The sequence below is a fragment of the Arvicola amphibius genome, chromosome 4, assembly GCF_903992535.2.
Source record: "Arvicola amphibius chromosome 4, mArvAmp1.2, whole genome shotgun sequence".
Lineage (NCBI taxonomy): Eukaryota > Metazoa > Chordata > Mammalia > Rodentia > Cricetidae > Arvicola > Arvicola amphibius.
In genome coordinates this window covers 109,060,208-109,087,658 of record NC_052050.1, presented here as the reverse complement: position 1 = coordinate 109,087,658, position 27,451 = coordinate 109,060,208, and the positions used below count along the sequence as shown (strand labels likewise).

General features: G+C 39.8%; 1 protein-coding gene across 3 annotated transcripts in view; it reads right to left on the bottom strand.

The window, feature by feature from the left end:
* Psd3 (pleckstrin and Sec7 domain containing 3) overlaps window positions 1-27,451 on the bottom strand; it is a 548,735-nt gene that overhangs the window by 38,308 nt on the left and 482,976 nt on the right. For all 3 annotated transcript variants that reach the window (XM_038324926.1, XM_038324929.2, XM_038324927.2), the window contains one exon: window positions 16,275-16,345. In XM_038324926.1, the coding sequence (XP_038180854.1) occupies window positions 16,275-16,345 (71 nt within the window). The remainder of the gene's footprint in view (window positions 1-16,274; window positions 16,346-27,451) is intronic.

The following is a 27,451-nucleotide window of genomic DNA, read 5'->3' as shown; positions in this document are numbered from 1 at the left end:
TAAACTGAAGTTAGGGGTTTTATGTCTATTGGCTTCTACTTTCCTAGTTAATAGTGAAACAAGGTTATTGTTATCTTAAATGCAAAATATTAACAAGAAGGTACATTTGGGTAACTCAAATTACTACAAGGAAAATGAAGCACCGAACTCTCCCCCCTCAACACGCCCATCCTCAGTGACAGCAACTGTGGGTAGGGCAGCCATACCTAAGGTGACTATGATAGCAACTGTGGGTAGGGCAGCCATACCTAAGGTGACAAAGACAGCAACTCTGGGTAGGACAGCCATACCTAAGGTGACAACGACAGTAACTCTGGGTAGGGCAGCCATACCTAAGGTGACGGTTTGAATGAAAAAGTGACTTTACTCTACAGAATCTATCCTGGGAGCCTCAGCGCTTACTGCTTAAGCTGGGAGATGGTACTCAAACGAGAGGCTGGGAAGGAAGGAATAAGGCACAAATTATTGTAATCAAACCATTTCACACCTAAGACTGTTTGCTGTAGAAACGAAATGTAAAACAGAGAGAATGATAAATTCAACCAAGACATGTTCTATACGGAAAGAGAATGCTCCACGACATCTAATTACAACCCATTTTCTCCAACATACGAAGGGGAAAATGATGCCCCCAGACATGCTGCTCTCCCCTGTGTGCCCTGCAATCTGGTATGACTCACTACAGTCCTCTGCCACCCTAATGAGCAGTGAGAGTGTGATTGCACAAAGTGTTTACCTTCCAGTCACTTAAGGCATGAAATAAAGAGCTCTTTTCCTTACAGTGTTTGATAATTAAAGCCAAATCACAAACTATTGCATCAAGTTTGAAATGATTCTATTCTCAGGTACTATAAAGTAGAATCTGGAAAGCAACAAAACTCATCAATATCAATGAAAAGTATGCTCAGATTCTCTTTTTATTGAAGTGTTATTTAAATAATACCTTATTAAATGGCTACAATGGATATATGCGATTTAAAAAAACTGGCAAGTGGAAATACTCTGATGCTCACTGAGAATAACGGAAGGAGAGTTGAGAACTCCGCCCTGTTTAATGTTATGAGGTTGTAAACAGAAATATTAGTAGCCATGTAGGTATGATTACAACATGACTGGAGGGTTTGTTGCGATTCCATCCTCAGAGTGCTTGACACATTACCATCTTGGGTCAGCTCTGTGCTACAGTAAGAGAGATGATCGATTTCAAAATTAACAAAGATACTAGCAGCTCATGCACAATGGGTCTTAAGTTGTCTATTAAGGCTTGATTCTCACAAGGTAATAACTATTTTCCACAATTCCAAAGTTATCTTTTAAAAATTCTAGCACTTTCAGTTATTTTTCTAAAATTATCCAGCTTCCCTCTCTTTAGTGTTGACACAGCCCAGAGAGAGTACGACGGTCTACGAATCTGGACAGGAGGAAGAGCAGCAAGTGAACTGAAAACATGCTCTGACCCACCACTAAACTAAGCAGATGTGTGAAAGTCACTTAAGGAAAGCCTAAGGGAGACTCAGTCTCATTGAACCTGATTTTCCATACACAAACAATGTCACAGTAGGAAAACACCCATACTTCAGTGGAGAGGAATCGAGAGACTGAGCCAAGGACAGCGAAAACACACAACGTTTCCCATGTGTCCTTTAGCCGGGTACATACAGCGTCTGTTTTCTACATGACAACAACGTGGTGATCCTGGCCTCAGAAAGATGCCATTATGTGTTGGCACTGGCAGGGGCGCGAGCACTGTGGGACTTGTGTGCTAGCTTTCAGTGTGGCCTTGGGCTGCAGTGAGGCACAGGAGAATTTCCAGGATAAAATTTGACAAGAGAGACAGGTTTAATGAGTGTGAAGTTATTTGGAAAGAGACTTAGAATAACTGCCTTTGGGAAAAGATTATAGGGTTTTCCAACAAACATCTGGGGAGTAGGGTAAACCAAAAGAAAAACACTAAGAAGTCTTAAACAATTTTTTAAGCGAAACTAAAATTTTTACTTTTCTAATCAGTACAAGGTCAGGATGGTGGAAGACTGGCTCTGCTTTTACTCAGTGCCAGACTTAACAAGCTGTTAAAGGCATGCTTGAGCAGAGAGGGGAGGGGAGGGAGAAAGGGAGGGAGGGAGGGAGGGAGGGAGGGAGGGAGGAGGGGGAGGTGAAGGGGTGTGGGGAAGAGAACTCTAGAGCAAGCAAGCACACACTGAAGTGCTCAGGGTTGGAAAAGGCTGCTGCTGTCAAGGCTGCCAAATCTGAGCATGAGCCCCTCGACAGCCTTGACAGTGGCAGCCTTTTCCAACCCTGAGCACTTCAGTGTGTGGTTGGAGGACAAGTTGCGGGAGTCCAGTTCTGCTCTCTTTTTCAACCCCCACATGTGTGCTACGGTGTGAGCACATGCACACGGTGTGCGTGTGTACATGCGTGTGTCTGTTTAAGCGTCTACTTGTATTATTACTTCACTGTGGCTAGGTCTGATCCTCACTCACAGCTGTTTCTTTGAGTACAAATCCCAGGAGGGCAAGCCAATAGGTAATGCGTGTGTTCCCCTCCATAACTTCCACCCGGTTGGTAAAGGTGCAGTAATAGTTACTGAAAGTAAAGGAAGGGACAGAGGACATGAGGTAGGGAAAGAAAGGTAAATGGAGGAAGAGGAAGGAAAGGGGAAAGGAAGAAGGGAGATGGGCGTGGCTGAAGGGGGGGTGAGTGAAACTAGCACAAAGGAATAAGCGAGCCTACAATGACCTGGGCTGCCGTCTACTTCTCCGGGGGCAGGGCCACAGCCACTGCATGAAACAAGCTAGCTTCTGCTGCCTGGGTATCTAACTGGAACTGGGTTTTCAGCAGAATCCTCTAGAGCACAGCCTATAAATGCTCACAACCCCAAAGCCCAGGAGTGCTGCCAGCTGCAGTATCTTATTAAGAATGTATAGGCTTTAAAAACTGTGATTAGACTCTGTGTCACTCACACAGTAGACACATTTATCTACGGGACTGGGTCATTAATCTAAATTAGGATGCATGAAAACTCGGGTGTGAACATAGTTCTCAGGGAACGAGCACTAGGCTTCAAAGCCCACCTCCCTGCTTCTTTAAAAAGTATTAACCAGCATAGACTGAATGTTGAAGGTGGGTGTGTAACCTTTTCAAAGCATGAAAGGTCACAGACTCAGCACTTTCACGGACTGAATGCACAGGATTAGTGAAGAGCCACGGGAGCCTGGCTGGGGTCAGCCTGTCCTGGCACTGAGGGCTTTAGGACATGCGTTCCGAGTTCTGGGCATCTTCTGAGAGGTTTGGTCTCTTTAGTGTTTTCTTCCTGGCCGGCCGTGATCACTTCTGATTCTAACTATACTTTAAATATAAAAACAACCGTTTCCACATGGACTTTTATAAAACCCTAGACATAGCTGCAACAGAATTCTCTTCAAGTATCACAAAGAAGGAAGAAAGATTTGGCACATAGCACAGAGGACTCCCAGTGTGGCAATACTACCAGACCATGACTGGTTCCCAGACTCCAAAATGGTTGAAGTGTGAAGTATCTGTAAGAGCCCCAGTTCTGGTGTTGTATCTTACAGGTTTTCCCCTTGAGAATTCCAGAAATTTGTAAACCTGTATCTGTTATCCACCCAACTACATTCCATAAAGCAGCATCCCTGAGCTAGCACCACAGTCCTTATCTCATGTGTATCACATCAAGAGATGTCAGACACGGGAATTAGACCATGAATTCAGTATCCAGAAAATTATTTCTAAAAAAAAGTGTTGGTAGAGTGATGGGTGGTAGATGCCAGGTTAGAGAAAAGTTGAGGGCACGGATAGGGAGTATATTGGCGACTTCATATACCCTCTTCTGGTGTCCTGTGACTTTTGCAATGTCTGTCTCATTTCTTCTGAATCTCTGCATCTTTCCTGTCTCTGGTTTCTCTCCAGAGTAAATAAGTCCTGATCTCTCATTTTCCTTTGACAGAGGTCTCGTTGAAGTTTTCCACCCTGTACACAGTTTTCTCTGCACCATTAGGTTTTCTTCTCTCTGGTCCCTCCCCCCACCCATGGCCTCTGACTCTCACGCAACAGCTTAATCTACAAAGTATCCAAATAATGATGTGAGAATCTTTCCAAAATGTTATATTGAAGTCTAGGTAGAAATGAACAAAGTGTTTTCTCCTAGCTGAGCCTGAATTGATGGTGGAGATGAAAAGACCCATCTTAGGCAGTGAGCGGCTGGTGAATTCTAAAATTCATCTTATGAAAAAAAACATGAGCTTTCTTGGTTCTCAGGCCCCTTCATTCAGGTTCCTTTATGACTTTGCCTCTGAGACACATGGTGTGTCTGTGTATCCCCAGTTCCTTTCTTCTCAATCTATAAAACTGGAATGACATCATCCATTCCTATGCTTTGGATTGTCAATAATCTGTTGATGACTCTGTAGATCATATTTCTAGGCATCCTCCTCAGTTTCAGATCTGAATATGCAGAATTCCTATTGGACACAGTCACTTACTATTCCATAGAATTTTGAATTCATACCTTCGTTGGAACTCACCCACTAGACCCTTTCCTATTAACACACCCTAGTTCTAACCAGTCTGATGTATGCATGAATCTGCTTCTAGGTCAGTTTCCACACTGCAGCCAGGCTGATCTTTCCAAACTCTAAGAATTCTGTCACTGTCCATTCCAAACAGTCCATTCGGACCGTCTCAGTTCTTTAACTTGGCTTTCCTGAACACTCATCTTGAAGCTCCCCAGATGTGCTCTGCTTTCCCATCTCAGCACCCACATGGGATGACCCTTGCCAGAGCCCCAGAGACGCCAATGTTCCACTCCTCATTTAATATCACTTCCCTTGAACTGCTTCCATGACCCGCCCGTCTCTTCTCAGCACTTAGTTCCACGTACTTCTACGTGTTTTTCAGCCCATCCCCTTCCTTGGTACCTTTATAGAGAATTAGTGGCTAGCTATTATGTCCTTTTAGAAGATACATTTGATTCACAGAATCAAGTAAACACAAGCCTTGCTTCCTTCTGTCTCTAGCAACACTCTCCAGTACACCGAGAGCCATCTCAAGCTGGGATGCGGTGAATAATGCCTGACCACACAGGCACTCAGGAGGGAAGACTCTTTGGACAAACATCAAGGAACCTGGATGATAAATTTAGGTTGAGAAAGGGGAATGGATGCAGTATCTAAGCAGACTAGTGACGTCCAGGACAGAATCCTAAGTTCTTTGCATCACACCTACCACAGGCCCATCCACACAGTAGCTGATTTGGTACTAAGATGGATTAAACTGAATTTGGTTTAGTGATGGTGGCCTTTTCCTCAATACTCTACATCCAAAAATAGGGCCTTCTGATGGAATTTTATCATAATCAACATTGTATGTGGAAAATATGAGTCACAGATACCCCTAATCCACTTGAGCTACCAACCACCAAATCCCACAGTTTAGCACACAATACACCTGAGCACCAGTTCACCCTCCTGCCGATCACTGAGGCTGCAGCAGGAACTGATAGGTTTGTGCTGGAAGATCATGGACTCCATCATTCGAAAGTGAAAATTTCGGAAAAAGGCAAGAGAACCTCTTCTAGGTCAGGACCAAATATAGAAGACAAGTAGCTGAAAGGACTGACGGGTGTGCTACATTTTCTAAGGCACACTTTAACTTTCAGGGTATAATACTGTCATCCCAAGAGCAAGAGGGCGGAGTAATGTGCACTTTCTGAACCCAACAGAAGGCTTGTGGGAAGAGCTGCCTAGCAGGGAAGACAATGTCACCTAAATCTTTTGAGTACTTGGGTGCTGGTGGGGATGCTATTCTCAGCTTGAAATTCCTTCAGGATGAAAGCAGCTTCTGTGTACACAAGATAGACCCAGACAGTGGTGACACTGCCTCTTTAGGCTTCACGTACAGCTGCTATTTGAAACATTTTCATCATCATTCTATGGCTTGCTATCCCCCATTCATCCTATAGTACAAATATGGAAGTATTACTGACCATTATTGAACACAAGTCATTCTCTCAAATTGTTACTTTCCCCTCTGGCTAAAATGCTCTGTGCTATATTGTGAGCTTTGTGTTCAATATATTCTTGGATCTTTGAAAATGTTCTTGGGTGGCCCTCTTACAGTGAAAACTTTTCCAATGCCTATATTACTTTGTTCTACTGTTTTGGTGAATGCTCACTTTACTTGATATTCCCCTATTTTCTGGTCTTTATGTAAGTAGGACTATGTCTTAGCAACCTTTTGGAAGCCTGGAAATTTTCATAGCATCGGACCTGTGACAGTCTCTCCACAGTTCTGAGAGGATATAAAACAAAAAGTATATGAAGTCCAAACCACATTGTCACCACACAATTTACCTTTTGTCTAGCATCTGCTACTGTGTTCTGGTGTACCAGGCAGCCAGGAGGACTAGGGGTTATCAGCAGTGGACACTCATAGCCCTCTGTATGGAACCTCAATTCCAAGGCTGTCTGTTTACTCTCCTTTATGTGGGCAGCTCAGTATCCAAAAAAAAAAAAAAAACATTCTGAAGCATAATCAGGCAAAGATACCCATAAACAATCTAATAATAAACCTAATAAGATTCCAATGACTGATGCTCTAGTCTCTAGGATTTATGTGAGGTTACTATGAAAGGGTATCGTTCATTACTAGTTGAGGTTTCAAACATTCAACGTTTTTAGACTTTTTTATTTTTAAAGGAATGCTAACAATAATAAAACAAAATAGAAGTTGATTATAAAAGACAGCTGCTTTCTCTTTCCTTCCTCCAAACCCTTGAACATAAACCTCTCTGCTCTCCTTCAAACTCACGTCCCCTTTGTTTACCAGTTGCTTTCACATGTATATATGTACATACGTGTATATTCCTAAATGTCACCTGTATGGGCTGTATAATGTCACCTTTATGCTTTCAGGGATGATTATTTGGCAGTGGACAACCAATAGGTATGCTCTAGGGAGAAATATAATAAAATTTAAAACTCAAAATTAAAAAAAAAATAGAAACTGAGCATTGGTGGCTTTAATCCTAGCACTTGAGAGGCAGAGGCAGGCAGATCTCTGTGAGCTTGAGATCACCCTGGTCTACAGAGCTAGTTCTGGGACAGTTAGGCCTTCCAGGGAAACCCCATCTTAAAAAAGCAAAAGACAAAAGGAAGAATACAGTTCATTACCCTTGGATAGCTAATTCTCACTGTAAGTAGATGCTTTAGCAAGGCCGGCGTTTTTATTGATTTAAGCACTCACACACCTCACACACATACATACACACATATACGTGTACACACACAGACATAAACACACATTCATATATGCACACATATGTTTGTTTACATACACAACATGTACATACATATAAATACATGTTTGGTGTTAGTTCTCCCCCCCCCTCTCTCTCTCTGAGCAGGGTTTCTTTGTGTAACAGCCCTAGCTATCCTTCGTTTTTTCTCTTTATTGAAGAAATTTTACACAATTCTATCCTAATGCTGTTGCATTCTATAATTCAGGAGAAGCAATTCAAAGGAGAGGGTTAGTCAAAGATAAAGATGTTAGAGAAAACAAAAAAGTGAGCCAGGAGATGGGATTTATGCCGTAGAAACAGCTGTGAAGTGTGGAATTTAATTTCAAAGCCTTGCTCCCTATAGAGACAAAATCATCTGAAAGAACCAGTATGGCCTCAGCATGCACATATGCTAATTTATTAAGGCCACAAAAGACAGCGTATAAATCAGAGGCTGTAACAACTGCATAGGGAAATAAAGGACAATACAAAATAATTGGCCAAGTAAGAGCATGGTTAATCTGAATATCAACAATGATCTTCATGTATCTGGGTTTACAAAGGAAGGCTAGATTCATAGAAGAGTAATTCTTTTAATCTTATAGATATATACTATAGCAATTGTTTAAAATACCAATGAATCAAATATTTTCATATATTCATATCTTCCTTCTGGAGTGTATCATTTCTAGACACTGAGTACATATGCCATCACACAGATCTGATTCAGTTCTGCAGATTATGGGTCCAAGGGAAGGCCATTTCCCTGAGAAACTCAAGTGTGTAAACCATTTAAGTTTGTACGTCAACAACGATCAAGGTCCCTTCCTCACAATAAGCATAAAACCGCAAGAACGGGCTGGGAAAGGGCTGCTGAGAGACAGTAACAAAACTGTTAGAGACAGTAACAAAACTGTTAGAGACAGTAAAAGCTGGCGCAACCTGTACACGGACAGTTTTCAAATGTCTCAAAATACAATTGCTAATGGCTTCTACTCTGTGGTTCATGACACTCCCAGCAATTGTATATATGTTGGCTAGTTTTATGTCATCTGAGAGGAGGGAGTGTCAATTGAGAAAATTGAGATCAGGTTGTAGGCATGTCTCTAGCACATTTTCTTTCTTTTCTTTATTTGTCTTTCATGTATTACATCCTAACTGTAGTTTTCTCTTCTCTACTACTCTTATTCCCCCCAGAATATTTCTCTCCTCTCCCCCATTTCCCTTCAGAAAAGAGCAGGCCTCTCAGGGACATCAACTAAACACAGCATAAGAAGTTACAGTAAGCGCAAACCCTCATATCAAGACTGGATGAGGTGACCAAGTAGGAAAAGAGTCTCAAAAGCAGGAAAAAGAGTCAGAGACACCTCCACTCCCACTGTTAGGAGTCCCACAAAAATACCAAATCAACAACCATAACATACATGCAGAGGACCTAGCTCACACCAGGTACAGGCTCTGTGAGACCCTTTGTGCCCTATTGAGATGATTTTGTGGACTCTGTTCTTGTAGCACATCGCCTTAATTAGCGATTGATATGAGGAGTCAGTTCACTGTAGTTGGTGTCCCCCGTGGACTGGTTGGTGGTCATATCTGCTATAACAGACTGCGCAAGCCATGGAAAGAAAGCCAGTAAGCAACACTCCAGGCGCCAGCACTCCTTGAGTTCCTGCCCCTAGTTTCCTCTGTGATTGACTGTTACCTGGTTTGTTTATAAACCCTTTCTTTCCCAAGTTGCTTTTGGTCAATGGTGTTTTGTCACAGCAATAGAAACCCTAACTAAGATAGCACCATTATTTGTAACTATGAAAAAAAAATAAAAAGGCATGTCTGAAAAACTGGAAAAGGAACATTATTTGACCAAAAATATTGCAAGTGTACTAAAATAAACTCTTTCATAAACCCTAAATGGGAAGGAAGAGTTGCAATGGCATCCTATGACAGTCACTAGATTAAAAAAAATTAATTCCACTTCTGAAAGAACTTAATGAGAAAGTGTTTATGCTAACATGTAGAGTGAGAAGGTCAAGATGCCAAAACTATTCTTACACAAATCCAAATAGATTTTAAAGACTTTCCTTGAGAGTGGTGCTATCAAAACAGGAGGATAGGGAGTCCCAGCTCACGCCCTTACAGAAACACTGATTTCACAGTGGCATACTGTCTTTCTTAGTCAGGGTTTCTATTGCTGCCATTAAACACCATCGCCAAAGCTACTTGGGTTTATTCAGTTTGTGCTTCTACATCATAGAAGGTCAGGACAGGAACCTGGAGCAGGGCAGGAACCTGGAGGTAGGAGTTAATTCAGAAGTCATGGAAGGGTGTTGTTTACTAGTTTGCTCAACAAGGATTGCTCAGCCTGCTTCCTTGTAGAACTCAGGACCAGAAGCCCAGAGAAAGCATAATTGGCTGGGCTCTCCCTCCACAAATCACTAGTTAAGAAAATGCCTACAGGCTTGCCTACAGCCCCATCTTACTGAGACATTTTCTCAGTTGAGATTCTCTCCTATCTGATGACTCTAGCTTGTAGCAAGTTGACATAAAACCAGCCAGGACACATGTAGACCCAAGCATTTATTAACAGAATGCTGGAATTTAGCTACGAGCATGCCATATCCTCAGGAAAGCACAGAACTGAGAAATCCACGTTGTGACAGGTAAGAAGAATGATTTCACGTTGCCCACACCAGCCCCTCCTTCAAGATAGTGCAGAAGGGAATATTCTGACCCAAGAAGTCTCTTCCCAGCTCTGTTTCTTTCTCCTCCCCTCTGTATAGAGCATACATTCGGCATTCTAGCTTTTTAGAAGACTAATCAAGTAATGAGTTTCTCTTGGCTCCCTACAAGCAGGATGGAACTGGCATGCTTTGGATGCCTGGGGACTGCTTAGAACAAAAGGAAAGTGGTGGGTGGCTTGCTGTAGCCAGCACAGCTTGGAACAGTCAGGAGAAAGGCACTCAGCCTTAAAGTTTCTCTCTAGGGAGGGAAAAGGGAGGAGAGCATGTGGCCATTATTCTGGACTTTCCAAGGACAACCTGGGAATTCAACCTTTACCTTGGCTCACTCCCAGCATTAGTGGAATTGATAGCTCAGGAGCCTGGGGGCTGCAGAGAACAAGAAGAAAGGCATGACCTTGGTGCATAGAACATCTCTGTTCGGGGACAATTCTACAGCTCCAGATTTCTCTCTTGGGAGAGATGTGGAGGAAAAGAGTATACATCCAGTGTTCTGGCTCTCCTTAGGACTTCAGAGAAAATGGCATCTGACTGCTGAATTGGCACGAATTGAATGTGCAATGGCTTCTCAGAAAAAGGAAAAGCTGGTGCCTTGCCTCTGTAGAGCCAGTTAATTTGGAGGGATGAAGACAGATGTCAGAGGGTGGAAGGAAAGGCAATAGGTTTCTGTAAAAGAACTAGCAATCCTCTAAAACTGAGAAATTGCATGCACAGGTACAAAGAAATAATGTGCTCTTCCCCGCAGCCCATCCCCCGCCACAGGGTTTCTCTTTAGTTTTGGAGCCTGTCCTGGCACTAGCTCTTGCAGGCCAGGCTAGCCTTGAACTTGAGAGATCTGCCTGCCTCTGTCTATCTCCCTGGATTAAAGGTGTGGCCACTACCACACAGAAATTACACGTCTTCAAGCCGATCTCTAACCAGGTCTTGAGTGGTAACATTTTTGTATCAAGCACTTCCTAAACTATCAGAGGTGGTTGTTTCTTTAGTTGGTAAGATTATAAACAGAACCTGGAAGAGATACAATGAAACAATGAGTTTGGTTTAAGGAAGAAAAATAAATCACTAGAAATCAACTGTAAGGAAAAGAAAGTATACAGTATAGGAACTGCATTAGATAAAATGTAAAATAATCACCATAAATAGTTTCAATATGCCCAAGAAAATGCAGAAATACCTAAAAGGACGGGGGAGGAAATTTTAAGCTCAAGAATGCAGCACCTAGAATGCAACACTTAGCAGAGGCTCAGCAATGGGCTGGCTCAGGCAGAAAAGCATTGAACTGATCCACTAGGGGATTAAAAAGAGACCAAGAGTGAAAATCAACGGGAAAGCATAAGTGGCTATGGGGACACCAACATATGCATTATGGAAGTTTAAGAAGATGAACAGAGAGAGGGAGCAGGGAGATTCTTCAAAGAAACAATAACAGAAACTTCCCAAATATGGGGAAGGGAATGGACAGATGCAGCTCCACATGATGGATGCAAAGAAATCACACCAAGACTCACAATGTTATAAAAAGTCAAAGAAAATACTGTAGAGAAAAATGACTTGTCATATACCACAGGATGCCCATAAGACTACCAGTAGATTTCTCTGCAGAAACAATTCTGAGAGGCTGTGAGATTTTGTATACTGAGAGTATATTTTTTTTTTTTAAAAAGCAAAAGTAAAAACAAACCAACCAACAAAAAACTCCACAGAAGAATTGTTTTTGGCAAAAGCATCCTTAAAAAATGAAGGGTATTTTCACAACATCTGTGGTCTATTACAGCAATAATCTACAGATTATTATATCTAATTAAAAGAAAGGGAAATGGTTAAATGGACTTAACAAACAAAGAAAACAAAAAGTACAACTAAATGCTATCAGTACGAACCTTTCTTTAGATTTAGAAGCAGACAGTCATAGAGTAAAATCATGGAAAAGACAATTCATGTAAACAGTAGCCAGAAGTGACTCCATTTACACCAGGAAAAATACACTTCAAATAAAAATTGCCAAAAGAGACAATGTGGAACCATAATGTAATAATAATAAGGTCAGTTCACTAGGAAGATAAATAAATTCCTCTCTCCTTATCCCTTCTCTTTCCCTCCAACATTAGGTCTCCCAAACTTTAAGGATCAAACATTGACAGAAGTGAAGAAAACAATCTAACCATAGATTTCCACATTCCACTTCAATAGCAGATAGAAGAGCGGCAGGTGGAAAAATGAGAGGGACTAAAAGCATGCTATTGGTGAAATATTTAGACATGTCCAGAACAGCAGACACGTTATTCTTCTTAGGTACACACATAGCATTCTCTCCATCATAGCACACATTATTTTATAATCATCACAGACTTAAGAGAGCCAAAATAATTTCACTCGCAGTTTACAACTACAGTGCTATAAAATCAGCAGAAGAAAATATGAAGAAACTGTCCCTACTCTTGCAACTCTTTGAACCAATGTTTGAAGAAATGAAAATTATCTTGATACAAATGAAAATAGACAAAACTTAATGAAATCAAAAGTTTGGGAATGAATCAAAAGTAGCTCCAGTAAGAATTTGTGGCAATATTCATCTACAGTAAAAAGGAAGGCAGCAATAAATTTCTGAACTTTATGCTTAAACAAACTTTAAAAGGAAGGAAAGAACTAGAATTCAAGAAGATATAGATTAGAAAGTAAATGGAAAGAAATGGTGGACTCAAAGAAGTATTTTTCCCCAAACAAAATTGGTCAATATTTAGTTAAAATAATAAAGGAAGAAAGCACTCAAATAAAATCAGAGGTGAAATAACTGCACTTGATGACACTGAAATTAAGAAGTCTCTAAGAAAATATTATGATCAATTGTGTAGCAACATATTGGACAATCTAAAAAGAAATGGACGAACCACTAGAAACATAATTATCAAAGTTTAATCATGAAAAAACAGAACCTACTAACATATTTATAATCAGTAAGAAGATAAACTCAATAATGGAAAAAACAAAACAAAACCCAAAAGCCTTGCAACAAAGAAGAGCCTGGACCAAATGACTCCAGCAGGGAACTAATCCCACCAAGCAGCTGAAGAATTAATGCCACTACTTCTTAGACACTTCCAAAGCACCAAAGACAGACTTATCCAGACTCATCTTAGTGGTCAGTATAACTGTGATATTAAATATATATATTGAGAAAAAATTACTATCCAACATTCCTGATGAACATAGATGCAAAATCCTACCTGTAATCATAGCACACTGAATTCAATGGTATAGTAAAATAATCAAGACCCAAACCAGAAATATTTATCAGTAAGGATAAACATAATCTAGCAATGGAAAATCAACCAAAACATAAAAACCTCATACAGAGATTCACACTTATATTTATATACCTTAACAAATTCTTGAAAAGTACTTAATAAAATTCAGTATATTTTATCAATATCATGATGAAATTATTTGAAGACTATGCTCACTTTGATATGCTTATATGTGTAAAGAATCTAAAACCCACTAAAACCCCATTAGAATAGATAAAATCAGCAATATTGCATAATACAAACTAACACACAAAATCAGCTGCATTCCTATAGATTAACAGAAAACAACTTGAAAAGGAATTTCTCATCCCATTTAGAAATATGTCAATAAACACAAATACATTAGGAATAATAAACCCTAACAGAAGAGCCACATGGGGCTGCAAGACTTAATGCTGTTCAAATGTTTGTTTTATTCAATTGAAACTACATATTTAGTGGAATCAATATCTTATTGACATTTTTACAGAAATTAAAAATAAATTTTATAATCACAAAGAATCTCAAGTGTCCAAGACAATCTAGAGAATGAAGAATGAATGTGGGAGGAATCACAATATTGATTTCAAATCCTGTAATGAAGCTCCAGCCCAGCATGGTCTGAAGGCAGAACAATACATAGAAGAATAAATCCATGAAAGTCCAAATAATACAGGACCAAGTCTTTACCAGAGGCCAGTGATAAACCATGAGGAACAGAATGGTGCTGGGAAATCTTTCCATCCATAGCCATCTTAGAGGGAAAAAAACAAACAAACAAAAACAAAACATAAAAACAAAAAACCCATTAACTAGATGGATTACATACTGAATATTTAAGACCCTAAACCACAGACATCTCAGGAAAAAACAAACAGGAAATTCTTGGTGATGATTTTTAGATAGGCCACGACAAGCACAAACAAGTAGGACTACATTGCACTGAACAACTAAACACTGAATAACTATACCCTTAGAAAATGGGAGAACTACCTGGTGCTCAATACTCCAAATAACAAGAGACATCTACGACTCACTCACAAAACAAGCAAAAACAGACGTTAAAGAACAAGCAAAATGCTGTTTGAAGAAGCAAAATTCTTTTTTTTTTTTTGTTTTGTTTTTCGAGACAGGGTTTCTCTGCAGCTTTTTTAGAGCCTGTCCTGGACCTAGCTCTTGTAGACCAGGCTGGCCTCGAACTCACAGAGATCCGCCTGCCTCTGCCTCCCGAGTGCTGGGATTAAAGGCGTGTGCCACCACTGCCCGGCAGAAGCAAAATTCTTGAATAGGATTTCTCTAAAGATATACAAATGATCACTAGGTATTTAAAAGGTACTCAACAGAACTATAATAAAAGTTTTAGAAATATAAAATAAAGACCATATACACACATACATATGGATTTCCTATACATCACACACACACACACACACACACACACACATACACACACACGCACACACACAATTTTTCTATTCATTTCTTGGTATACTTTCCTTGGACTTGCCATGTTGCCAGGAATGTCTTTTGTGCTGGAAGAGGGCCCAGCAGTAAGTACTGCTCCTCCAGAGGACAGATGCTCAGTTCCCAACACCCACATGGATGGGTCACCACTCTCTGCAACTCTAGCTCCAGTGCATTTGACACCCTCTTCTCGATTCCACGGGCAACTGCACACAGATGCACATGCAAACACACGCACACACACACACACACACACACACACACACACAGATCATCAAAATGTACATATTTTAAAATATTTTTGACATTTCAGAGGGTACATAGAATATTGTTTTTCTTTTCATGTTCCCCTCCATAAACTCATCAGGTAACACGGATATCAGTGCTTTTCTTCTTCTCAACCCTAATTCATTCGTGTGTCTTCATAGTACAGTGCGTGTAAAACCCCGCTGGCCTTTACTAAGTGGTGAACAGCTTCCAGTTAAGTGTATAGTTATCACTTAACTTTCCTGTCTCCATCCACACAAAGTTAGGAGCTAGAAGCTATGGAGAATACTTTTCATGGAGATAGGAACCATAAACTGAACCATGAACAGATCTATAGGTTTGGAACTGGAAGAAAAGAATGACAGAAAATGTACCCAGGAAACTGGAATACATCTGAACTTTCAAGTGGAAAAGTTTCAGGACATAAAAGCTTGTGCATGTACATGTGTCACTGGAAGTAAGTAGTTAAATAATATACTAAAGGGCTAGTTAAATACTAATAGAACTATTTATGAAATTAAACCTTGCTACCAGTCTCTATTTAGGGTCAGCTTACTATATTGCCTACGGAACAATTAGAACAGAGCCTATCCATTTCCTATCCATTTTCCTGATCATGTGTTTATTGTATCCATAGAACTTTGGCTTTCAACACACACACACACAAACACACACACACACACACACACACACACACACACAAAACCACATACCCACACATGCACATAAATGTACCCAGAGACAGAGAGACAGCAATAGAGAGACAGAGAGGTTCTAAGCATCAATTTACGGTCCTATGGTGTTTGATGTGTTTTTTTTTTTGTATACCTTAGCATAACATGATACATGTTCCAGTCAGTGCTTTCATACAGCCTCTGTTGGGCATGAACAGGCTAGCCCTATTTAAGCTGCTGACAAGCTTTAAGAATCTCCATACTAACTGGAACAAAAACTTTCGTGCGAAGCTGAGGCCGAGTGACTTGGCGCTACACAGCAGCAGTTTACTGCCTGGATTCTGAGTGAAAATGCTAAGAATGACTCTACATCTTATTTGTGATTGCCAAGGGCCCTTATCAAGTAATGTCCAGGGTTGTCTGGTGAGTAGCAGGCAAAGTAATTAGCACAGCTCACGGACGTCAATAATCTGTCACTGCAGGAAGACGCCTGCCATCCATGTTTCGACACAGGTGTCTTCAGAGCAGTAAAGTTTGGTTACCCACTGATCTTTACCTTTTGTAAGTACAGAACGGTTCCCTTCAGGACAGCATAGAAGGTTTTCCATCCCCGCTTTCCTCTGGGAGCTAAGAAGGGAAAATGTAAAAGTTTAGTTGACAAAAGCCAGCATTTTACAAGAACAGTTTAAACTTCAACATGATGATAGTTTTTTTTCAATGTTCTGGTTGTTAGCTATCAATGGGATGATAACTAAAAATTCCTTTAAAGCTATTTGTTCTAAAACACTTTCCATGAATTGTTGTATTTCATCCTCCCAGTAATCCTGCTGAGCGGGCATTATGACTTTCCTCTTTATTAAAATGAACACAGAGAAGCATCTGCACATGGTCCTATAAGAGGAAGGAAGCTGGAAGAGAGCCCTGGTAACACAGCTCTACCTCTGTCCTCCAGGACATAAGCCTCTCAGAAAGACAAAAGCAAAACCCCCAGGAAAACAAAAACAGGTAGATGAGAGGATACATATGAATTCAAGAGACGGTGTTAAAGCGGAGATTTAAAAGCACTGTTCCCTTTGCATTTCTCCGATGCTTCAGCCAAAGCACAGGCCTGTGGTCACTTCTTGTGGCAGTCGTGCAGAACGCTGATGCTGATACTGCCCCCAGTGCCATGTCTCTTCTTCCCTAGACTTGAACAATTTGAGAACAGACATCCTGAATCCTTAGCATTCACAGATCCTGTAGTATAAGCAGATTGGTAGGACTACCTCAACATTCCTAAGTCAGTTCATTCATAAGTCTTACTATTCCTTTTGTTTTTTCTAGATGATAAAGCAGTACTTTCTCTACGCACTTAACTCAAGTCAGTCAAAGCACAAACACATGATCAGACAAAAGTTTACCACTTATTCTAATATAAAACTGTGTGGTCTAGAAAATTTAATCACTTGCATGCTGTTTTCGTGAACTTGTTAGCGCAAACACAGGGGGAGGGGCATATTCATCCGTTGAGTATACATTTGGCTTTTTAAATTTGGCACATGATCAATTTTGGGAATACTATATACAAATATCTTTTAGCTGAATTATAAGGACTCTCAGCTTGGGATTCAGGTAAACCATCCACCTACAGAGTCCAAGTGATCTTGCCAGCAGGCACACTGAGATAGCCACCTGGCAAGAAAGACCTCAACATCCGCTCTGCAGGTTTCTAGAGGAAATAGAAAATACCATCCCTTCTGTTTCTACTAGGTACAATTTAAAGGTATATGCTGAAAAATATTTGTTAAAAAAGAAAAGGTACATTATAATTTCCTTTGTAAAAAAAAAGAAAAAGGTGGATTAACGCGAGGGAGAATTTAGCAGGTAGTCATGGCACTTTAGCAGACGATAAATTCTGATCCTGCCCACATGATAATCAAGCATATAGGAGTGACCATGGGCTATGCACCGCTTCGAAGTAGACTCTGAAGTAGCATGGTACAATCTAAAATTCACATTATTTCAGAATTGATCCCTCCCTGGAATTTCATGCAATTTCTGAGGACTTTAGCCCATATATAATATATGTGGACAATTTGCATAACTTTGTATAAGCAAAAACACTGGCTAAACGCTGGTCAGAAACAAAGAAAAGCCTGTTTCCTATAAGATGTTTATATTATATATATATATAATATATATATATATATATATATATAATGTGTGTGTGGTGTGTGTGTGTGTGTGTGTGTGTGTGTGTGTGTGCGATATATATATATATTATATTATATAACCATATATGTTAGAGGATGAGACAGAGACAGAGAGAGACACAGAGAGAGACACACAACACACACACACCACACAGACCCGGTCCTAGTGTTGCGTTCGTGATGGCTATAAGGACTATTGTATGAGATCTTGACGATAGCTTCAATGCAACGATCTATAGATCTCTTTTCTAACATAAAGTAAGAAACATGTCTCTTGAAGCCAGGCATAGCTTCTTTAGCATCACCAGAGCAATCATATTAGAAACAGATTCTGAAGAGCAGATCACTGTGACAAGCGCACCATAACACCTGCCCCCCGAGACCAATTGCCAATCACCTTTACTGCTACTTGTGACTTTTCCATTTTCCACAGATGTGTAAGATGTAATCTGGTCTTTTTTTATAATTATAATTACAGTCTTTTATAGTTATGACTGGCATAGTCTGGTCAATTATAACTGAGTTAAGACTTAAGTAAAGCAATTTGTAACACCCCTAACAAGCAAGTGTTCGTTACTACAGTCACTTTGCAGTAAAGCTTCTCACCACAATGCTCAGAATAAAGAACTATTATCACCTCCATTGACTCAGGGAACTGTGGGTGTAAATAAGTGAACTGGAAAAAGGAGGACCGCTGTGCACAGGGGTAGGCTGAGAGGCTCTCTGATTTCCGCCCCTACCATCTCCATAGAGTTGCTATTGAGACTGCACGAAGCGAGGCTCATCTTGCCAAATGCAATGGTTTGGACACCAGGAATGAAGAACAACTGTGGGACGCATGGAGACTGACTACACATTCATGTGCTATTGAGTACATACAGCTGGGTGCAGTTCTGAAAAGTTACGAAAGCTACCTGGTAAGCTGTTCACTTGGAGATTCCAAAGCTGCTTTTATGAAGCAGTTCTCATGGATAAACATGTTACAGATATCAGAGGAAGGAGGAGCTGGGAAGGAGGTAGTGAGACTGGAGGGGAGGGGATTCAGGTCCTTTCTTTAGTCTCTCTGAAATCTGGGGCCTTCAAATGCATCCCTACTATGATCCTAGAATAGAGGCATATCCCTGTCTGCTCTTTCGAACATTTCTAGAGGATAATAATGTAAACAACATTAGCATAATAGGATAAACATTATGGTCATAGTAATAAGAGCAGCAGCTAATGTTTACTGTGAACATACTGTGTAGGGACCATTCACATATTCCACAGGTACAAGCTAAAACACGTGTTGGTTGCAATCCCCATTTAGAGGGTGTTAATCCCGAGACCCCACAGAACGCAAAGCACATGCTTGTCCCCATCACTGGGCACTTTTGCTCAGCTGTGTGCTTAGGCCACAGCAGGTTAAACTGGACCAGGGACAAAGTGTCTTGGATTGCTATGAGACAGAAGGGTGGCCAGAGGTCTACCAGCTAATCTCTCAGGAAAAACGCTGCCTCGAATGCATTGCAGACATTTACACTGAATGGGCTATATAACTGCATCAGTACATACCTTGACTATCAGCCCAGGCACGGGCACTATTTCTTGCCCTCTGTGGGTTAAAATAAAAATTTAAGGAGACCAACAAGACTCTGTGGTTTTTCTTCTATAACTTTAATACACATACATATTTTTCTGCAAAATAAAAGCTGGCAGTGGCTCTAGAGATGGTCAATAGTGAAAGTATCACCAACTCTTCAATATCCTGAGCCAATCATTAGTCTTACCTCTGTTCCACACTGAGGGACCTTAATTTGAGCTGTCACATGAAAAATTCCTAACACAAAACTCATACTATTTCCTGATAGAATGTTTCTTTTCAAGATTGCATAATTGATGTAGGTGTGTCTTCTATCTATCTGATGATTTCATTGGTTAATTAATAAAGAAACTGCTTGGCCTGATAGGTTAGAACATAGGTGGGTGGAGTGGACAGAACAGAATGCTGGGAAGAGGGAAGTGAGGCAGATGTCTCTGGGCAGTCGCCATGACTCTCCTCTCCAAGATGGATGCAGGCTAGAATCTTCCCGGTAAGCCACCCCTCGTGGTGCTACACACATTACTAAATATGGATTAAAGCAAAATGTGAGAATTAGCTAATACGAGGCTGAAACTAATGGGCCAGGCAGTGTTTAAATGAATACAGTTTCCGTGTAATTATTTCTGGGGCAAAGCTAGCCGTGCTGGAGCCAGGTGGTGGGACGCAGCCTGCCGCTCCCCACTACACATAATGACTTTCCCCTTAACTTCAATTAGGTCTCTGCTCAAGTGTTATCTCATCCAGGAGCCTTCTCCTCACTTCTGAACCATCGTACATACCCCCTTCATTCTCCAAGCTCAACATTCTTTCTCCTTCCAGAAACACAACATGCTTTCAAACATAACAAACTTTCTCCTTACTCTTTCTCCCTTTCTCCTGTCTCCTGGAATTCAACCTCCAGCATCAGGCATGTGAGACAAATGTTCTATCCTTGAGCTACATCTCTTTTCTAGCATCAATTTCCCTTGGATTATTTAATACTTGCATAAATTTATCACAAGTATTACACAGCACTCTCCTCAAACTAGAATGGAACCCCCCAATGTATGCTGGGTTGTTGGTATCTACAGAAGATAAATGCTTCATTCCCAACTAAAAATGTCAAAATGTCCTAAATAGGCAGATAGATAACATATGGCCCAGCAGATATTAATATTATGGAGAAGACTGTGTATAGTGGTTTTGCTATCAATTGGATAGTTAGGATGCATCAAGGGGAAAGGACATGGTAGTTTATGACCATAACCCCAGCAAGTAAGCACTCAGGAAGGTGAGACACAAGGACTGCCATGAGTTTCAGGCTAGCCCAAATGGAGCTACCAAGTTCAGGCTATCACAAGCTATAGTGTAAGACTCAAGTTTCAGAACACCAACTTAAAAAAAAGTCACTTAAGAAAAACATTAATTGTTACATTAAGATGATGTTGGATATGTAATAAAATATCAGAAAATAACCAGGCTTGACAAATTATGAGGATATTTGGTTAAGGAGGGTTGATTAAAGAATGAACAGCAGGGACAATTGACTTTAAGACTCTAAGAAACTTAAGATTCTAAGAGTTTCGGGAATTCTTATAAAGTGGATCTGGTTGAGGGAAGATGCTGGAACACTTGTCTTAGTAAACTTTAAAAAGTTGAGCATTGAAAACTCTTACTGTAGTAAGGACAGTAACTTCACTTAAGTGAATGCTATACACACTGAGATAAGAAGAGCAAGCATACTAATGAGTTATCATCATGCCCTGGGCTCTTTATAAAACTTACCAAGAGGTCAGTGCTTAGATTCTTACAGTCTATCTCTGAAGTTGCAGGTCACTGATAATCAGGGGAGGAGGGTTATTGGTGACCATCACGTCTTTTAAAGTCCAGAAGCACCTTGTGACCCATGGGATGACACAGCCAGAGGCAATGCTGAGCAGCAACTCTACAAATAGCAGCTCAAGTCAAGTGCTGTACCTGTGAAACACCCAAGGCTCACCAGCACTTTAAAATGCCTCTAGGCAAGAGTTGTTTCAGGTCAATAAAAATAATTCACAGTGGCAAGGAAGAGCAGCCCCAGAGAAGATTTGTTCTTTAACAAAAGGGACACAGCATGACTGGTTCTCTCAAACTTGGGAGCTCTATTAAGACTTCAGCAGCTTCTGAAAGGTAACCCTCAACCCTGAATACTGCCCACTGCCCACTGCCATAGATTTTATCCCAAGTGATGCCTCCATATGTTTTCTGCTTAGGTTTTCATAACTGTGGCCAAGTGTCTTGCATTTATCTGACTTCCTAGGCTTTCAAGTGTCTCCTACCTTACCATAAAAGGGTGACCAGCGTGTATCTCCCAAGAGCAGCAAGTCACTGAAGTGATGCTAAAACACTGTCAGCTAACCAATCATCCTATACCACTCATCTGTTTGCTATGAATGGCTCAGCCAGCCCTTTGTTTTCTGGGTTCCCTACCTGTGCTTCAACCAACTATAGATACTGATCTTCCCACTTCACCACCACCACTGCCCCACTCCCTGCCCCCCAAAAAGTGCCACAAAGGAAAACTTGAGTTTGTTGTTTGCCAAGCTGTATGCTGAATTCCCAAGAGTGAATTCCCAAGAATGATGTAGTCTCCTGCTATTTCTCAGCTTCTCAGACTCTAGCCATTCCTTCCTTGAACATCCTTCACCTGGAGTCTACCTTATGTACCTGTAGTTAGGCCTGCCTCTAGTTAGGGCTGCATTGCACTGAACATAGAGAATTTTTATTTTTCAATTCCTAAACAACAAAGTAGAACACCTATAGTGTTTGGCATTCCCAGTAATGGAGAAATGAGTTAAGTACATGGGGGATGCTCACAGGTTATGTGCAAAATATCCCATCAGAACACAGCAGTGCTGGAACCAGAGCTCTGCAGATAGAAAGGCTGTGCAACAGACTTAAATCACAGAGGAAATACCTACAATCAACTTAATCATTACTGGTTTTGAATGATAATCACGTGCTAATAAATGTTACATTTTTCTATATTTGTCATTGTTTCCCAAGCATTTTTATATTTATTAGTTACATTTGACTATGACTTAAAAATACTCCATTGCATTAATATATATCTAACTAGCAAATGTCCTAGGATACATACAAATATTTATGTAGAATCAGTAGCAAAAATAAAACACACAAATATAGTAACAATACACTACATAAAATTATAGATTAGCAGTCTAGGGACAACTGTTATTACCAACATGATGATGTATTAATTGTAACACTGTAATAATAAACTTGTTGTTTTAAAAAAGGATAATGATATATCATGTCATTCAACAAATATTTGCAAATGATAACACTGTACAGCTATGTCCTATCATACTTAATGCATTGTTACTGGCCAGAACCCTCTTAGGATAATGATATTTTATAGCTGAAATAACAGCTTAGTTCTGTCTATGAGCCAAGCACTGTGCTAAATACAAAAAGCCTGTTTGATTATTTCTAGTTTAAGGATTCTGTGCTCTATTTGTTCTCTGTTGGAATAGTCTTATCCATAATCTCTACCACAAAAGACTTCACTGTCTTCCTTTTGCAATTTAGCGCTTCTGCTCAGTTAAATGACACCTACTCAGATATAATTGACTCTTCCTACCTTCCCTCCAAGAGTATTACTGGCACAAAAACTGATGCTCAGAAAATTTAAAAATGTATCAATGACCTATCTCATTTCAAAGATCAAATTCTTAATTTGGTGCTGTGTAAAGCCCCAAATTTCCTACATAAAATTTTAGTACCATGATTAATTTTTCTTTTAGGGAACTAGTTCAACCTTTCTCTGTAGCTTTGCTTCTGTGGTCTCAGTTACCCAATAGAGTATATTAAGCTGAGAATTTTAGAAGTTAGAAATTCATGCTCTAAATTGCATGCTGTTCTAAGTAGTACGATGCAATCTCAAACCATTGTGATCAAGCCAGCCCAGGGTCTTTTTATCATCCATGGGTCCAAATTAGCCTTACTGTTTACAAAGTTAGATCCTCAGTAACCATCTTGGAGCCACCCCCTTGGTTTTGCAACTGTAGTGACCTTGGCAGTTTGAATATACAAAGGAGAAAGTGCAAAGTGTTTCCTTTAAGAGGAAAGAAAGAAATAAAGAATCTTCTGTTGAGTTTGTTAGGACTTATGTTAAGAATGGATCTTCTATCCACTAAGTTAAAAAGAAGGAAAAAGAAATCTGTGCTGATTTACTGCAGCACTTCAGAAATGCAGAAGTTCTAACAACATGCACGATGACTGCTTAGTGACTAGGGAAATGGCCTTTGCTTACAGTGTTCATTCCTGTCTACAGTTTCAGGCGGGGAGCAGGGATCTGGAAATGTATGTTCTGAGGAAACCGGAACCACTCTGCTGTTGCTTATGTTGTTACTGGTCGTGCTTGGCACAGGGACCAGCACTTCCTGTATACCGAGCCTATGAACTCCACTGTGCGTTTCCCACACAATATTTTTAATTTCAATTTTAATTAATTAAGAATTCAATAATGCATTAAATTAACATAACAGAGACACAGAACTTACTTTCTTCCTTCTCTTAAATGTTAACTAAACCTAAAGGGTAAACAGTAAAAATAGAAGAACTTCTAAAAATTAGATGCAGTGAAAACTGCATTTCTCTTCCAGCAAGAAATACGTCAGAGACTCTGTACCCAGACTTTTTTGGTCCTGAAAGATTGGCAGTTTATGTTCCACTGTTCCCTGTCAAAAGTGCTGCTTCTGGGGAGAATGGTGGGTGGCCTCCTTTCACCAACTTCGTTGCCGAAAAGGGTAGATTTAAATTAAAGACACAGCCATCAACATGGAGCTTCATCTAAAGCATTCATTTTAGGTTTAAATGTAGGATGTAAAGGGGCACTCTTGAAATTCCATCAAATCCAACTGTCACATGACAAAGGACTATTTGGCTCTGTTCATTGTGCAGCTCTCGGCCTTGTGTGGATAGCTGACACTTCTTAACTACCCAGTTTCCACAGAATAGCAAAGTCAAAAGGGGAGGGAGACCTTAGCCTTCTTTTAAAGTAATTGCTTTTTTTGGTCTTTTCTTACATGAGTCTCTCTCTTACAAGAGACAACTGTCTTATGGAAAAAAACCCTTTTATTATCTCTTAATTATAGTGTCGCTGTTCCCAATGTTATACAATAGCAACAAATTCTGCCTGCATTGCCATTATAACTCTGTTTTCAGTATGGGTGACTCAGGATAACTGATTCTCTCACATTTTCAGAACTTATGATGACAGACAATTGTGCAAACCCCTCTAGACTGAGTGGAAGCCCCTTATTTTCTGGGCATCCTAGCCAGTCTCCTGCACGTCCAATGAAGAAGACCGAAAATACATCCCATCACAAGTTCTCTTAGCTTTACAAACTCGGCAATAGGAAAATACTTCAAAAATAAGATATCTAGGATTAGTAATATCAGTGCAGAATCAACAATGAAAATGCCATCATTAAACATTTAATAATTACTGAAGTGATGAACTTCTTTGATTCATCCCTTCTAGTCCCTTTGCTGAAAAGAATCTACTTCTCATTATTTGAACTATTTCTCCTGGTAGTTAGCCAATATGATACTCTGAAACATGTGTTTCTTTGCTATTTTTCAACAGATTATAAACCTTTCTTGGCTACTTGTTGGGATAGATGAGGCTTTAGCAAGTGAATCATTACTTCATCTTATGTATTTTTATTTATATGTCTATTATCCTCTGTGGCTTAAAGGAACATCATGACAACACTGTTGCATTAGTGAAGTTTTTTTTCCCCTTAGCAAGGCATTGTGGTACATAGCTTTCTTCTAGAACTTAGAGACAGGCAGATGCCATGGAGCAACAGACAAACCTGATCTACATACCAAGTTCCAGACCAGCTAGAACTAACACAGTGAGATCCTGTCTCACCACACCCATTTTTTTCTAGTTTAATCACAGTTTTGTAGACATGGACTCATATAGCTGAGGCTAGCCTGGGCTCACTATCTTAAGAACATCCTTGAACTTTTGATGCTACTACACAACCGCACCTGAATTATATGGTATTGAGAATAGAAATAAGGGATTTGGGCATGGCTGGCTAGATTCTACCAACTGAACTATATCTACAACAATGCCTTAATACTAACAAACAGAAACTTTACTAAGGATCATTTGATATTTAATACTTATATACATTGTGAATCACCACACTCCAGCTAATTAGCACAACTTTTACTTCACATACTTTTAGTTTTCCTATTCATTTTTCAATTATATATAACTGATGTCACTGTTTACTGTGTAGGCAGTATCTTTCATCCTCCTCTTTAGAAGAACATATTTTTTTCCTGATTTCCTGCCCCCCCTACTTTTATTTCATAATTCCTTTTATTGGAGACTGTACAGTCAATCTAGACAGCATAAAAAATTTATTATATGTGGTAGTGTTGCCAATCTAATAGGATCTAGTCTTTGCATGCCTGTGAAGGACTGGCTTGTGTTAACTGATACGTGAAGCCTCACTCTGACTGGAGAGGTGGTTGGTCCTTTGACAGGAGATCCTAAACTGTACAAAATGGAGGAAAAGCCAAGCACTAGGAAGCATTCCTTGTTCTGTTTCTTATGACTGTAATGTGAAAAGCTTCGAGTTCCTGCTGCTTTGACTTCCTATCGTGATCTACTACTTTAAACTGTGATACAGAATAAATAAAAACCTTTAAATAATCTGAATAATTTCTTCCTTGTGAGATTGGCTTGTCCTAACTTTAGCACACTGAAAAACAGGATTAGACTCATGATGTGAAATTCACAAAGAATCAATAAAGTTAAAAAAACAGGATCTTTTATTTATTTATGTGATTCTTTGTTTATTTTTGGTTTTTTTAAGACAGAACTTCTCTGTGTAGTTTTGGAGTCTGTCCTGGAACTTGCTCTGTAGACCAAGCTGGCCTTGAACTCACAGAAATCTGCCTTCCTCTGCCTCCTGACTGCCAGGATTAAAGGCACATGCCAACACCACTCAGCTAAAAACAGGACCATTTATTTTCCTTACTTATTTAAGACTGTGCCTAGATTAATTAGATGCTATAGATCTAAATTTCCGATAACACTATATATATATATATATCTTCTTTTCAATCTATCCTTTAACATTTAAATTTTAAAACTTAAATCACAATATTATGAGAAAATCAGAATATAAAGAATCATTTGGTTAAATGTATAGTTCTGTGAAAAGTTAAGTGCTTAGCATTCAAGATACCTGGTTTCAATCCTAAGAACAGAGGAAAAAAAATCTATCCATTATCCATCCATCCATCCATCCATCCATCCATCCATCCATCCATCCATCATCTATCTATATACTTATATATCTATATATTTATAGATGGATCATTGTTTTTTCTATTGTTTGTGATTTTCTAAGTTTTAAGACATCCTCTACCCAAGGGTTATAAAGTACTGTTCCATACTTTCAAAAACCTTAAAATTATGTTTCTGGAATGCATACCTTTATCTATAAGAAAATGATTTTCACGTTAGAACTGAGGTACAGATGCATTGCATACTCACACACATAAAGAGCACACATGAATATACACATACACAGGGCATATGCATGTAGTACATACACGCACATACACATATACAAGTCTCAGGACCGTTTACAGAAGTATTTTGAGTTTTTCTTCTTTTTTTTTTTTCTTTTGTAACAGCCATAGCTGTCCTGGAACTAGCTCTTGTACTAGGCTGACCTTGAAGTCACAGGATCTGCTTACCTCTGTCTCTCAAGTGCTGGGATTGAAGGCGTGTACCACCACTGCCTGGTGAATTTTGCTTTTTTATTGCATAAATGACTTCTATAAAACAAAAGCCTTCCAGAAGTACCAGAGAGCTCTGCTTTTGTCTTCCCTCTTCCACTCTATTGGGTTGCTTACGTCTAATTACGTGGGAAAGTCAGGCTG